At 43.7% G+C, this 15,227-nt stretch overlaps 1 protein-coding gene and 1 long non-coding RNA gene across 2 annotated transcripts in view; one reads left to right on the top strand and one right to left on the bottom strand.

Annotated features, from left to right (window-relative positions):
- The window catches only part of PAPPA (pappalysin 1), a 248,975-nt gene that overhangs the window by 49,646 nt on the left and 184,102 nt on the right, over positions 1–15,227 (bottom strand). The window contains exons 14-17 of the mRNA XM_073021874.1: positions 8,962–9,130; positions 6,454–6,637; positions 903–1,113; positions 19–190 (exon numbers count right to left, since the gene is read on the bottom strand). Of these exons, the coding sequence (XP_072877975.1) occupies positions 19–190; positions 903–1,113; positions 6,454–6,637; positions 8,962–9,130 (736 nt within the window). The remainder of the gene's footprint in view (positions 1–18; positions 191–902; positions 1,114–6,453; positions 6,638–8,961; positions 9,131–15,227) is intronic.
- The window catches only part of LOC140712981 (uncharacterized), a 79,176-nt gene that overhangs the window by 10,040 nt on the left and 53,909 nt on the right, over positions 1–15,227 (top strand). The gene's annotated exons all lie outside the window — the stretch shown is intronic.

Genomic DNA, 15,227 nt, shown 5'->3' with positions numbered 1-15,227 from the left:
AAGTTCCAGGACGCTTACCTGGGAGGCGTCGCTGTCTTCACACTTGATCCTACACTCACTGTTGAACTGGAAGCCATTAGTGCACTGGTAGAGCCCGTGGAATTTTGGTGGAGGTGGGTCACAGGTTACAGGAACACAAGCTCCCTCTTGCCAGCTGCCATCCTGGGTACACTGAGTCTTGAAGGCCCGTCTTCAAGGAAAGGATCAAAGAGGAGACATCTCAAGGACCAAATGGCTAGATCCATGCCCTGTATGAACACCACCAGCTGGGCCCCCATTTCCTATTTCCCATTTTTGATTCTCCACCTGACCTATTGGGTGGTGGTGGGAACTGTGTAGGGATTAAGGATAATTCATCCACAGAACTCTTTTAGCAAGAGCAGGCAGAAATGTCAGGCTTCCAGCTACATGTAGATTGACACAAAACTCAGGCCCCTCCAGCTCCAGGTTCTCTCCCCTTTTTTACAGAGTGTTCTGATGGGTGTTAGAACCATGATGCTATGATTATCCACCATTTACTGAACAACTACTATGTGCAAAGCACGTTGTGAACACTTTACATGCACATGTTCATTTGTTCTTCATAGGAACCTTATGTTGTAACTGTTATCGTACCCTTCTTATTGCTAAAAAAAAAAAAAAAAAAAAAAAAAAAAAAAGGAAGTGCAGAGAAGTAAAGTCACTTGCCTGAGATCACATCGCCATTAGGCAGCCAAGCTGAAACTTAAAGTTTGTTCTGTTTGACCCAAAGCTAATATTATTAACAAATCCTTCTAGCTTCTCACAGAACAGAATGGGATGAATGGCAGGCATTGCCTCCAGTGAAGAAATGAGTGCAAGGCATTTGAACCTAACTCTTGTCCTCCCAGAGCCCATGATTTTGCATTTCCAACCCCACTTACTTCTTTGACTTCCGAGAGGATCCAGGCACATGGTATCCAGGCTTGCATTTGTATTTGCAGAAGGAGCCCACCTTGTGCTTATTCTCTCGGCACCGGGGGGTCTGGAGGTCTGCATTGGGCACGGGGGGTGGAGCGAGGCACATGAGCTCACACAGGGCTTCTGGGAAGGACCACAGCCCATCCTCCATGCAGGTCAGGAGGCTGTTGTTGCCTAGAAGACAAGGGCAAGCAGGGATAGAGGAGGGAGGAGTCTCTGATAGCCAAGCTAGCCAAGCTAATGCATAGCCACTTGGATTTTAGCTGACTTGACAAACCAGGAGATCCCTTATGTGGAATTCCAACCCCTTCTACTTCCAACTGAGGAGCCTAGGGAGATCAAGAGAGCTGCCACAAAGAAGAGGAGATCTAAATGGGGGGAGTGAATTACCCCCATGTCTACAGTGAATTAAAATCCAAGGCTTCTGACTTCTGATCCTGAGCCTCTTCTGCTGCATAGAAAAGACACATTCACAATCCTTGAATCCATCTTTCTTACTTTACAAGTGGACATCTGAACACAGAGATGGAGGAACTTGCCTTCTAATAGTTGGCAGCAAAAGCTCATACCAGAAACTACAGCAACCTCTGTATCAGTGAGTGTATAACGTCAAGCTGCCACTCTCCCCCTGGGCCCAGCACCCCTGTATCTGTCCTGCTTACCACCTCCCCCAGCTCCCAACAGCAGTGCCTGGAAATGACAGCATTGTGTTATCAGGAGGTTTGATTTTCTGTTCAGGTCCTGGTGCTCAGTGAAGCTTTGCCAAAGCAGCTGAAAGAGCAGCACTTCCCCCGTAGCCTGTGCCAGCTCTGACAGAGTGCTGATTGCCATCGGGAAGCTGGTCTGAAGGGGAACGTTGCAAATAAAAGTAAAACACGGGAGTTAGGCTTTTCACTGCCAGCTCATATATTATCGAGGCACAGCCTGCCTAAAACCTTCCCGAGACAAATAGAGGAGGACCTGAAACTTGTATTTCTCCACCAAACTCTCCTTTTCCTGGTTATTACTGAATGGTGTTGACAACCAGGGCTTGAAGCATTTGGGAAGCTCAGGGAGTTGCAGGTTGGAGGGGTGGAGTGGTAGGGAGAAAACTGACATTTATTGAGCAGTTACTGTGTACCAAGGACTTATTGAGCTGTTACTGTGTACCGAGGGCTTCTGATATGCAATCTTATTTATTCTCACAATAAACAGTGCATTTAGTATGACAGTCTTTATTTGGAAATGAAGACTCAGAAAGAGGTGACTCGACCAAGTTATTCTAGTTGGCAAAAGACAAAACTGAGGTTCAAAACAAATTCTGTCTAACTACAGAGATGGTTGTTTTTAATGGGAAGTAGGCTACTACATATGATCAGCAGGGCTTTTATTATTCATTCTGGAAGCATCAAATCTCAATTTTCCGATCTGTGAAAAGCAAACAATTGCTTCTGCCTTTCAGGGTGCTCAGAAGATGAAATAAAACAACATTTATGAAAAGTGCCCATGAAAGTGTTGTCAATGTCTTTATTTGCTTCTTAACTTTTTTCCTTCTTTCCTTCTTCCCTCCTTTCCTTCCTTCACTTCCCCACTTCCTCCCACTTTCCTTCTTCTTTTCATCTTCATTAGTAGCTCTGAAAGAATCTTCACAGAAGTCTTCATTCATTCAACCAACATCTATTTAGTGCTTATTCTGCACCAGATACTTTTATATGTTGAAGGAAAAACAGTGAACAAAATAAAATAAAACAAAATAGAAATAGCTTTGCTCTCTTGAAGCTTGTAATCTAGTGGAACAGGGAGGAGTACAATAAGTTATCCTAAAAAGTATACTACTTAGCGTGCCAGAAGGTGCCAAGTACTATGAAGAAAAAGCAGGAAAAGGAAGAAAGGGGAGAAAGTACTTTGCAATTTTATATATGCTTCTCCATTTACTCCTTCTCATTTTTGTCATTTTTCTTCTTCGTCAGTATGACTCATCTGGTTAGCACAAGGCAGATTGGTGTCTGTAAACCCCAGAGGGGATTCCACATTGATAAACTGTGAGACTGACAACTATAGATATTTTAACATCAAGTAAAAAGAGTAAAGTGTGCGGAAAGGTGATTCATTTGGTTTCCATAGAAGCATAGAAGCATCCAGAATACCAGGGTCTACAAACTTCTTTTTGCATTGCCCTTGCAATCGGGGCAGTCATTGCTTTGGGGTGCCCAGGTAAAGCACAAGATTAGTGAGAAGGGGAGCTGTATAAAAAGTACAGGAAGCACACCCTCTTCAAATTGCCCGAGAGAGATAATGTATCTGTGGAAAAGGTGTTGGGACTCTAAATATGTACATTGTATTAGCTATGTATATTGTAAATTATGAAGTGAAAGTCATGGTTCTTCTGTGACAGGAGAACATAAAGATTCCAAAATGCTAATCAAGAGAGAAAATGCAAACCAGAAATGTGCTTTCTGGAAGAGGGTGAATATGAGTTAGCAGTGCACCACAGCTAAAGCAGGCACTGGTGATTCAGGACCATGGATATGTCCCCCCATCCCTGCAACAAACTCCAAGAGAGTTTTCAGCCGGGCAGTATTTCCGTGCACCAGCTGTAGCCACTACCCTGCATCTACAATGTGGCTTTGAAGAAAGTAGCGTATGATACATGACGTGCCCTTCCTATGTCTTCTTGGCACTGACCTGTATACTGTGAAAGATGCTTACTGCACTGCCAACTCTCTGCCTGAGGCTTGTTATACTGGTCATGGATGCTTACTCTGTCCATATGTAGGGCGAGTTTAAAGTACCAAGGAATTAATGCCCCTGGAAGCACCACTAAACTAATGGTGGAGTTGTTGGATTCATGTGCCAGTTTCCAGAGTTGCAATAACTCTGAGGCATGTTCTCCACCATCTCCCAGAGTTTCCCAGAGGGACTGAGCTCTAGTTGCCCACAGTGGCAACTGGCTTTAGAAGAGAACCTGTTGACTTTTGTCAGTTCCATATCTTCTGCCCTCATTCCCCCACTGTATTTCCTGGGGGAACATGATTCAAGACATGAAGTGAAGGCATGTCTGAGCCTGAAATTCCTGGTAGAGGGTAATATCTCTTGGTAGAGGTGTTGATATTAGAGATTAGGTTACATCAAGTTTTGGGACTCTGTAAATTCACTTGTTCATCTTTTACTGCAGAGAAATACATCCTGCTCAGCCTTTCTACAAATGTGGCTAAGGAAATTCCAATCTCTAATGAGCATTAAAATAATTGTGAACTTGTAGCAGTGTCAAAAGAGAGGTACTTATTTTTATTACTTCATTTAAAAGATTACCCAGGAGATCGAGTCTCTTTTGGAGTGCCGTAAAGATTGAAATTAACATAGAACAGAACTCAAGGAGAGAAATTCAGACCTTCAATCTGGTATTCTAAGCACTTGCCTCATGTTGTTGGCACTTTCTAGATCCTAAGGCAAGGGCTGTATCTTGTACCTTCTTTACTCCTAGAGCCTAGCCTACTGCTGAGCACATAGCAGGTCCTTGGTATTCATTTGTTGAATGCATAAAGTATGAATTTACCTGTGACCTTGAACAAATCACCAAACTTGTTTGTCCTTAAACCAAAGCCATCTCTGAGTTCTTGTCCATCTCTAGCATGTTAGAATGTGAAAGAATATTGGCCACTATATTGTTTGGAGGAAACAAAAATGCACCAGCTGGACTGGAATAAAGACAAGCACTCAATCGAGAGGCTACATTAGCCAAGGGCTGGTACGGGGAGATGGCAAGGAACATAGGGATTGACTTGGTAAGGGGTAGACTTTAACAGAAGTTACAGAGGAATAAGACAGATTAAGAAGAACAAGAGGTACGAATAGAGGAGAGGGCCAGGTGGGGCAAAAACTGAGGGCAGAAAGGATTTCAAGCTGGTCATTATCATTATTATTTATTGACTGTTTAAAATTAGTGCTTTTACTATTCACAATAGCAAAGACATGGAATCTACCTAAATGCCTATCAATGACAGACTGAATAAAGGAAATATGGTACATATATACCATGAAATACTATGTGGCCATACAAAAGAATGAGATCATATCCTTTGCAGGAACGTGGATGAAGCTGGAGGCCATCATCCTTAGCAAACTAATGCAGGACCAAAAATCAAATACCGCATCTTCTCACTTATAAGTGAGAGCTAAATAATGAGAACACATGGACACATAGAGCAGAACAACCAACACTGGGGCCTATTCACAGGGAAGGGGGTGGGAGGAGGTAGAAGATCAGGAAAAATGCCTAAAGGGTATTAAGGCAGGCTTCATACCTGGGTGATAAAATAATCGGTACAATGAACCTCCATGACACAAATTTACCTATATAACAAACCTGCACATGCACTCCTGAACTTAAAATAAAAGATTTTTTAAAAAAATTATTGTTCTTTTTGTTTAAACTATGTTATGATCAAAGGAAAAACAAAATGTAGAAAGGAGAAAAGGGAAGCAAGTAAAAGAAGGAAAGTTGACATTGATCACCTCTTTACCCCCTGGCTTGAGATAAGGGTAGGAGGGCAAATTAGGTGGCAATATCAAGTTCAAGAGAAAGGCAGCAGGACCTTTGCCCAGTCAAAGGAAAAGCAAAGTTGGGATCACCAACTATTAGAATGATGGTCCTCCTAAGGCCTTGTCTCCCCAGCCAGGTCACTCTTCCCTAACCACAGCTGGCAGTGGAAGGATATGCATTGTTTTGATTAACGATTATTATTAGCCACAATGAGGGCTGTAATAATCAATGCTAATTTATGCACTTCCCTTTCCCAAAGGCCTCTGATTGATTGAGAGAAGTGTGATTTCCTAGTCTGGAGTTATTAATACATTCCACATCTAATCCCAGCATTCTAGGACACCCAGGCCAACTACTCACTTTTTTCTAAAATGTGACCTCCGGTATGCCAGAGTCTTATTCCTCTCAATAGCCCTGGTGCCTAGCTCAGGAGGATGCCAGATGCTTCCTGTCCATATCTGCTCTTCTCTGCCTAGCTGGCCCCTTTTGATAAGTAGCAGCCAGCACTGGAGAAAGACAGACCTGGGCTTCAATATGGTCCCCACCACTGATGGTGCAGCCTTGGGCAAGTTCTTTAAACCCTCTGAGGCTTGGTGTGAAATGGGAATAATAGTAACACTTACTTCGTAAGGCTTACTGGCCCTAATCATACGAGTGAATTCATTTCATCAGTCCCAAATGCAACTCTTTTTTCTTTTTCTCTCTTCCTTCTTCCCTCCCTCCTTCACTTTTATCCTCTCTTTCTTTTCTTTTTTGCAAGATTTCCAAGGTCTTGGAAAGGGCTTCACTGTCATAATTATCCATACTCTTTTTTCTTTCTTATCTTCACAGCAGGGCAGTTTACATAGACACAATTGGTAGGAAGAAGTCAGGAGCACAGATAAAACCCCATCCCACTCTTGGTGTTTGAGAGCCAGAAAGAGAGCCTGGACGTAGCCTCTAGGTTTCCTATAGACAGAGGAAGGCTGAGCTGAGGAAGGCGTTCTTGATACCTTTCAATTGTGCAGGGTGACGGCACTGGAAGGAACACTGACTGCCAAAGGTGGTACCATCAGGGCAGGAGAAGGAGGCGGCGTAGACATGATGGTGATCTGGGATGCTGCAGTCCACTGGCTCACAGGCCACCTGCTTATTCCACTTGCCCTCTGTACAGGTCACTGTGACGCTGGGTCCCATCTGAAAGGCAGAGGCGTGCATAGTGAGGAGTGGCAGACTGAGCCCTAGATGTGGAGAAATACCCTTCTTCCCAAGGTGACAGCTCAGAGTCTCGTCCAGGTACTAGGAGACCAATGCTTAGTGTTTAACATTAGCTCACTTTTAATGATCCCAATAATTGCATGAATTGGATATTTCAGTTCTCAATTAAAGACACAGAGACTGAGACTCTGAGACGTTACATGATCAGCCTTAAGTTAACCAGCTGGAAAAAGGATAAGTCGGACTTGAGTCCAAAGGCTATGCTCTTAACTGCTGTGTATAGAGTCTCCCAGATCATGATTTCCATTTCACTGTGAGAATCTTGAGGTTTTGAGACCTCAAAGGGCATGATGACTTCTTTCACAAAACAGACTGTGAAATACAGTTCAATGGTAGGACATCAAGTGTTGATTTTTGTGTCTTTTATTAGCTCTAGGGGAGTTACTAGGAACCTGTTGTAGTGCTTGGCACACAGTAGGCACTCTCGATGGCTATAGGAGACCTGGATGTTTTTCCTCCATGTTATCAGACCACAGGCAAGTTCCTTTCCTTACTTGAGTTCTCCCTTTGGCAAAATGGATGGATTGAACTCAAGAACTGCTCAAAGATCCACTCCCTACTCTGAGATTTAGTGGCTCAATAGTCAAGAGAGAAAGGCACAAAGTCAGAAAAAGCCTAGGAAAAATGAAAGAGTAAATGGAGATTTGAACCGAACTACAAGATGGCAGAGCTGGGCGGAGGGCAAGGCCATGCTACGGAGCCAAGGGATGGACAATCATTGCAGCCTGGAGGCTTTCATTCAAGGAGGAAGCCACTAAATCCTAGAGACTGGAGATGCCAAATGTTGATCTGGGATTTAAAAGCAAGGACATTTTCCCTCTTAAGCACACATCAAAGGGATGTGTGCTTGAGTGAGGTCCCTCACTGCCAAAATAGTTTCATTGTTTCTACAGGAGTTCAGGCCTGCCAAGTTTGACACACAGAAGTAGGTGTCTAAGAAGAGCAAGTCCAGAAGTTCTGTACAAATAGGCATTCCCAACAATACGGAAGGTGCCCTGTGTGCTTGCAGTTTGAAGGCAAAGTCCACTGGCCAGCCCTGGAAAATGCTACATTTAGTGACGGAAATCCTCAAATCCCAGGACAACCTGTCCCACTCCCCTATGCCCCACCTGGGACATTATAGCACCATCTTGCTGAAGGAACATTCTGTCACATCACTCCAAATCATTCACTACCACTAATCTCATGCAGGACACGTCCTATCTTCCATGACTCCTTTGATGACTGTCTGAGGGGGTCTCCCTGCTACCAGTCTTACTGCTGAACTCCAAGCTACACCTACATAGAGTATCTAGAAGAGACTTTGTCACCAGGATCTGACCATGTCACTTCCTGCAACAGCTCCCTGTTGTCCTAAAGATCAACCCCACACTTCCTGACAAAACCGACAGGGCCCTGCACCAGTGGATTCAGCTGGCCCTTCCAGCCTCATTGCTTGGGTGAGTATAGAAAAAGAAAACAAACAAACAAACAAACAAACAATCTGTGGCATGATTTTTTTTTTTTCTCATCAATGTGCTTCCACATACTATCCATGCCTGTGCCTAGTACATATATTTATGTATTTCTTCCTTCTCCCCAACACACACCCCTTTGCTGATCTGTCTAGTGGCCTGTTTCCATGTCACTTTTCCCAGGCACCTCCCTTGAATCTCCCTGTACCTCCACAACACCCTACACTTCCCTTGACAGCATTTGTCACACAGTGGGGTCATTATTAATGAGTTGTCTGACTTTCCCTCCACCACTAGGCATGAAACTCCTTCAGAGGAGGGACTTGGTTTATCTTAATGGCTTCCTCTTCTTTAGCACTTAGTATAGCATCCAATTTCCAGTGAACAGATGCTTTGTAATGAATTAGTGAATGAATGAACATCTCATTGTCAGGGCTCACCTCGTCCTAAAGCAGCCCATTCAATTATGTCAGAGTTCTTACTGTAAGATATTCATTCCAAAATACTCAGCCCCATGGTCTTGGAGATTTGCAACCTATACAAAAACACTGGCAAGTATTGTGTAGAACACCAGTCAGCACAGGAACCCTTTTTCTTAGAGATTCCAGACTGCTTGCTTGGTTAATTGATTCATTCACTCATTCATTTAATCAATAAATATTTATTGAGCACCTACTGTGTGGCAGCACTATTTTAAGTGCTGCTGGGTATTTAGCAGAGAACATGTTCAACACCCAGTAAGCCTTCCCTGGGCTGCAGAGAGGCTCTGAGCTCAGCACCTGCACACACCTGGCTCTTGATCAGCTCATCATCCCGCCGCATCTGGAGCACGTAGCCTGTCCGGCAGCTCACAGTACACTGGGCGCCGTGGTAGCGGTCGCTGCTGGAGCAATTGAGAGAAGCATTCTCCACAGCCAGCTCTGGGCAGTCAGTGTTCTCACATGCGAAGTGCACGCAGCTGGGGAGGAAAGAAACAAAAGGGGAAGAAGGAGTCTCCTCACAGGACAGCCACACTCAGTTGGAAGATAAAGGCTAAGAGCCTCTTTCTCTAAGATTTCAGGGGGCTTGAGACTGTGGACAGAAAGAGGTGCTGGCTAGGGTAAAGATGACCCTAGAGGCAGTGAATAAAATTTCTCATTAAGAGCGCAAGGTATGGCAACAGACAAACCAGAGTTCAAATCTTGCCAGTTGAAGGCTTTGTACATTATCAAGATTTAAACCTTGAATAGCCTCAGTTTTTCCATTTGTGAGAAGGGGATCATCATGATTACAGTGAATATTTATTGTATTTTTCTATCAGGCACCAGGTTGAGCAAAAACTCTTTTTTTTTTTTTTGAGACGGAGCCTCACTCTGTCTCCCAGGCTGGAGTGCAGTGGCCAGATCTCAGCTCACTGCAAGCTCCGCCTCCTGGGTTCATGCCATTCTCCTGCCTCAGCCTCCCGAGTAGCTGGGACTACAGGCGCCTGCCACCTCACCCGGCTAGTTTTTTGTATTTTTTAGTAGAGATGGGGTTTCACCATGTTAGCCAGGATGTTCTCGATCTCCTGACCTTGTGATCCGCCCGTCTCGGCCTCCCAAAGTGCTGGGATTACAGGCTTGAGCCACCGCGCCCGGCCCTTTTTGTATTTTATGAGTACCCACTTACAAGGACCATTTTGAGAATTAAATCAGTTTAGAAAAAAATGCATAGCAGAACTCCTGGCATATGCTAAGCACTCAATAAGTGGTAGCTGGGCCGGGCACGGTGGCTTACGCCTGTAATCCCAGCACTTTGGGAGGCTGAGTTGGGCAGACCATGAGGTCAGGAGTTTAGGACCAGGCTGACCAACATGGTAAAACCCTGTCTCTACTAAGAAAAAAAAAAAAAAATTAGCAGGGCGTGGCGGCAGGCACCTGTAATCCCAGCTACTCAGGAGGCTGAGGCAGGAGAATAGCTTGAACTTAGGAGGCGGAGGTTGCAGTGAGCTGAGATTGCACCATTGCACTCTAACCTGGGCAACAAGAGTGAAACTCCATCTCAAAATAAATAAATAAATAAATAAACAAACAAACAAACAAATAAATAAATAAATAAAAGTGGTAGCTGATGTTATAAATACACCTATGCTCTATTACCTAGTTGGCAAGGTACATCACATCTCTGAGATTCAGTATACTCTCAAATTTGGCCAACCTCATACAGCCACGAGACTCAACTGAGATGATGGAGGTAGCAGTCTTTTATAAACTGTGAAGTAACTTACACATCATTAGTAGAGTTGTACGGAGACTATGACTTGCATCTTGCTGCAACTCTGAATTCTACCTTTCTGCCAGTCTGAATTCCACCCGTTCTTTAGGTCTAAGCATCATGCAAGTTTCCATAGGAAGCTTTCCCTTGTGTCCCTTGGCAAGCGCCCTCATGGGTATTCTACCCTTCTTTCTCTAAGGCTGTTGCCTCATGTTTGATGTATTACAAACTCAGTTCCTCAGTGCCAGTGGAACATACCAGATTGCAGGCTAATCTTTAAGGATGCAAACAGAAACAGCATCAAATCCTCATTCTTGGATGATCATTCCCCTTGTATTATAGTTAGGCAAGCACTCAATAATATTAGTTACTATTTGCTGATTGCTTATATACGTGAGCTCACTCCATCCTTACAACAACCCTATGAGTTAAGTGTTACTCATTTTACAGTTGGATAAATTGGGGACTGGCAAGATTACGTTACTTGTTTAAGTGCTCATCCAGAGGGGTGACTCCAAAGGCCTTGTTGTTAACCTTGTCCCATGTTTCTGGACTAGAATGTCCTTGAGGGCAGAGAAAATGCCTATTTCATCTTGGTGTACTTTGCAGTGCCAATAAAAATTCCTTGCAGATGTTTCCTAAATGGCAGGAAACCAATGGTGATGGTGCCTTGCAACAGCTCTTAAACACTTTAAAGAGGTTGATTCTGCCTAACACTAAAAGCTTCGAGGGGGCAGTTTTCTCTGACTTTTGCCTCTCTGACTGTGTCTACCCCCAACACCTGGCCTATCGTATGCCCAGATGGGTAGATTTGCATCCAGAACCTCAAGGCTTTTCTGTTCCCGTTTTTATCTAGGAGACAGGCAGACATTTTGGCCAAACCAGTGTCAGAAAAGTTTTGCACGTTTTTTTTTTTGTTTGTTTGTTTTTGTTTTCTCTCAGTTTCATGATACCCAACTAAGGGTTTTACTGTGACCTATTCCTATTCTCTATCCTCTACTCAAAAGCATAGTGAGAAATAAAGTCTGGAGGTGGGGGGAGCTAAAAGCTTCCAAAACACATCACAAACCAATTTACTTTTTTAAATACCCAGAAAAAGTCAAGCATTTAATTTAGGTCTGAGACCCTCACTGATGGGAGCTTTGCAGTTCTCCAATACTCTCCTTCTGAAATGCAGGGCAACTGGCATTAGGGAACACTTGTTGAGACAACTCCAATTCTCAGCCCTTTTTCTTAGTCCTGACAGCCTCAGCGTTGTACCATGTGGAGACCTCAAAGAGGCTGTAACTGTGGAGTCAACACAAGGGCTTTGACACCAAACAAGGCATCTGTTCACATTGTGTAAGCACCAGGGGAAGGAACCACATGGTTCCAATTTAAATATATTTACTCTGTAAGCTACTAGCTCCCAAGCTGTTCTTCTGACCTGTGCCTAGCAGTTTGGGCATTCTTACTCTGCACTCCCAGAAGATACCTGGGCTCTTTTGAAGACCCAGAGGGAAAGATAATTTTCTTCTTTAAGTTGCAGAGCCATTAAAGTATAAACAGTGCCTTCCCCAATTATTTTGTGCGCATTAAGTTCTTCACAAGAAAATGAATATCTGAAATGCTTCATTTTCTAGGGTAGAAGGAGCACAAGGTTTATCAATCAGGGAAATCTGGGCTCCAGCCCCTGCTCTGCCATTTAACAGTTGTTTGACTTTGGAAATTTATATAACATCCTGAGGCTCAGTTTCATTATCTGTAAAGTGGAAGTAATAAAATAATTTATTTCTTAGGATTGTCAACAGGGTAAAACATCATCCACTGATTCATCTATTAAACAGACCTTCACTGGGGGCTTTACTGAGCACCAGACATTGTTCTATACATTGGGAATATAGTGGAAGGAGGGGATAAACAAGATGCCTGTTATCTATGTATTTCAGGAGGGAGGGTGTGTGCCAAAGAAAAGTAATAAATGAGATCATTTCAGATAATGATGCATGCAGTTAGGGCATTAAACCAAGGTGAAATTATAGAGAGTGACAGGTGGTGGAGAGGGGCAAGGCACTTTATAGAGGGATCCATGAGAAAGGGACATCTGAACTACTACCTGGATAATGAAGGGACATCTGAACTACTACCTGGATAATGAAGGGATAAGCCATACACAGGTTTGGGGCAGAGGCAGAACTAGGCAGAGGGAAGAGCAGGTACAAAATTCCAGCACAGGATGGAGGTTGGTGTGTTTGTAGACTAGAAAGGCCAATGTATGAGAAATCCTTTGAGGTCAGGTGTGGTGGCTCACACCTGAAATCTCGGCACTTTGGGAGCTGAGGCAGATGGATCACTTGAGGTCAGGAGTTCAAGACCAGTCTGGCCACCATGGTGAATCCCTGTCTCTTGTAAAAATTTAAAAATTGGCTGGGAGTGGTGGTGCACACCTATAATCCCAGCTACTTGGGAGACTGAGGCACAAGAATCACTTGAACCTGGAGGGCAGAGGTTGCAGTGAGACAAGATTACACCAATGTACTCCAGCCTGGGAAACAAAGTGAGACTGTGTATCAAAATAAATAAATAAATAAATAAATAAATAAATAAATAAATAAACAAACATTTTTAAAAAAGAGAGAGTGAGAGAAATGCTGTTGGAACTATGGAGCTACTTGAGAAGATGAGTCTCTCTGTCTCTTTTTGTTACAAAAGAAAAAACAGGCCAGGCGCGGTGGCTCACGCCTGTAATCCCAGCACTTTGGGAGGCCGAGGCAGGTGGATCACGAGGTCAGGAGATTGAGACCATCTTGGCTAACACGGTGAAACCCCGTCTCTACTAAAAATACAAAAAATTAACCAGGTGTGGTGGCGGGCGCCTGTAGTCCTAGCTACTCAGGAGGCTGAGGCAGGAGAATGGCATGAACCTGGGAGGCAGAGCTTGCAGTGAGCCGAGATCACGCCACTGCACTCCAGCCTCGGCAATAGAGCGAGACTCTGTCTCAAAAAAAAAAAAAAAGAAAGAAAGAAAAAAAGAAAAGTCCTTGGTCCCATGAATCACCTGACCAAAAGATCTCATGGTCAGATCAGTAGGGGTAGCACTGAGTTAATGAAACCAGTTAGTTTTCTTAGTTGCAGGACTTCTCAATAATTTGGATAACCCACTGAAAATTTCCAGAAGGGGCTAAGGTACACGTTATTTTTTAAACTCTGATCACATTTTTTTTCATGGGACATTTCTTAGGACTACTGCCTTCCAGAATACACTTCAGGGATTGAGGCATCCTGCTTTTTCAGCACATCTGTCTGCACCTGGCCTGCAGGCTTGAAAACAGGAAGAAAAGGGATAAGGGAGGTAATATGTGTCAGGCATTGGCCACTCTGTTTCACCTACATCACCTTATTTGCATTCCACACAGGAACTCCTTGAGGTAGTGATATTATTCCCATTTTCAAGAACAGGAAACTAGGACTAAGAGTTTTAAATTGCTTGCCCAAGGGCACTCAGCTTGGACAGAATTCCAGTGGAGATCTGCCAGTTTGTCCCCTAAGTCGCTGCTCATTTTTCTTTGCTATCCTGTTGGTTGGAAAAGATTGTGTGAACACACTGTCCAAAAATGATAAACATTACCCTGACTGACCCTCTCAAATAACTCTGTGATACAGCCCTGTCATTTCTGAAACACAAAAACAAAAAACAAAACAAGGAAAACAAAATAAAGAAAAGGCTCTGCTGCTTCATTAAAAAAAAGAGGGAAGGATTTAATAACAGTGATGGGAAGTCAATAAAAATAACAAAAGAAGGAGAAAATGAAGACACTTCTCTGAAGGGAGAAAGGTGGCTGATTGGATGGACGAGTGGGAAAGGATGCAGGTAATTCTATAGACCAAATTCTCACACCTGGGCAAAAGTGGAGGTCCCTGGGGTGCAGAGCTAATCAGATACTTCAATAACTTCTTTTCTTTTCTTCTTATCTACAAGTTTAATGTATTTACCTATGGACTCAAGTTCCACATAGAGGTAAAACCGTATCTGATCCAATAGCCAACCCCCCCACTGCTGTCTCCACTGTCACTAAGAACGGACTCCAGTCATGCATAACAGAGGATACCTGGAGAGTTCTGGAACCCGCATAAAGCCAGAAGTTAAAGGGCTGGCAAGGGTTCCTCTCCTGGTTCTGTTCCTCGACTCACGACTCACAGTATAACTGCTGTGCCCTGCCACTTAGCTGCAATTATGCCATAGGGAAGCAGAGATAATAACAGAAAGGCTGTTTATAAATCATTCTGGGTTGCTCAGATGGGGACAACAAAAAAGACACGTGCTCCACATTGGGAAATGCAGGGAAAACTGTTCTTGGCATCAATTCTGCAAGTTCACTTAGGAAGTGAAACGGTGAAAGAGCTACTGTGCTAGGTCCTCATTTTCTACCCAGAAATGAGGCTACTGGGGGAATGATCCTAAAAGGTTCTTTACCCTGGATTTTCAGGAGCCAGTATTGTGGTGTGCTGTGGTATGGAGGCAAGATTTTGAAGATTAGACGATGCAAGTTCAGTGGTCTGCAGGGTTCAGGTGAGCTGAGTGGGGTGTGTTGAGGAGAGGGTATGTGCCTGGTCAGAGAGCAGAGTGCTTTGCTCCAGTCGAAGGTTGCCTCGTGGGATGGAGGGCCTGATGTTTTCAAAGCTTCTCATTTCTTTAAAGAGGTCCAAGAAGAATTCTGGTTTTTAATATGAACTCTCCTGATATTTAAATGTTGGCAAGTAATTAAAGAAGATAACTAATAGAGCCAAAGAGAGATTGTTTATGGACTAATATGGTCTATGGAACACCAGTCTTGAAATCTCTG

The sequence above is a fragment of the Chlorocebus sabaeus genome, chromosome 12 (assembly GCF_047675955.1).
Source record: "Chlorocebus sabaeus isolate Y175 chromosome 12, mChlSab1.0.hap1, whole genome shotgun sequence".
In the NCBI taxonomy this organism is placed as follows: domain Eukaryota; kingdom Metazoa; phylum Chordata; class Mammalia; order Primates; family Cercopithecidae; genus Chlorocebus; species Chlorocebus sabaeus.
This window is presented reverse-complemented; position numbering and strand designations above follow the sequence as displayed.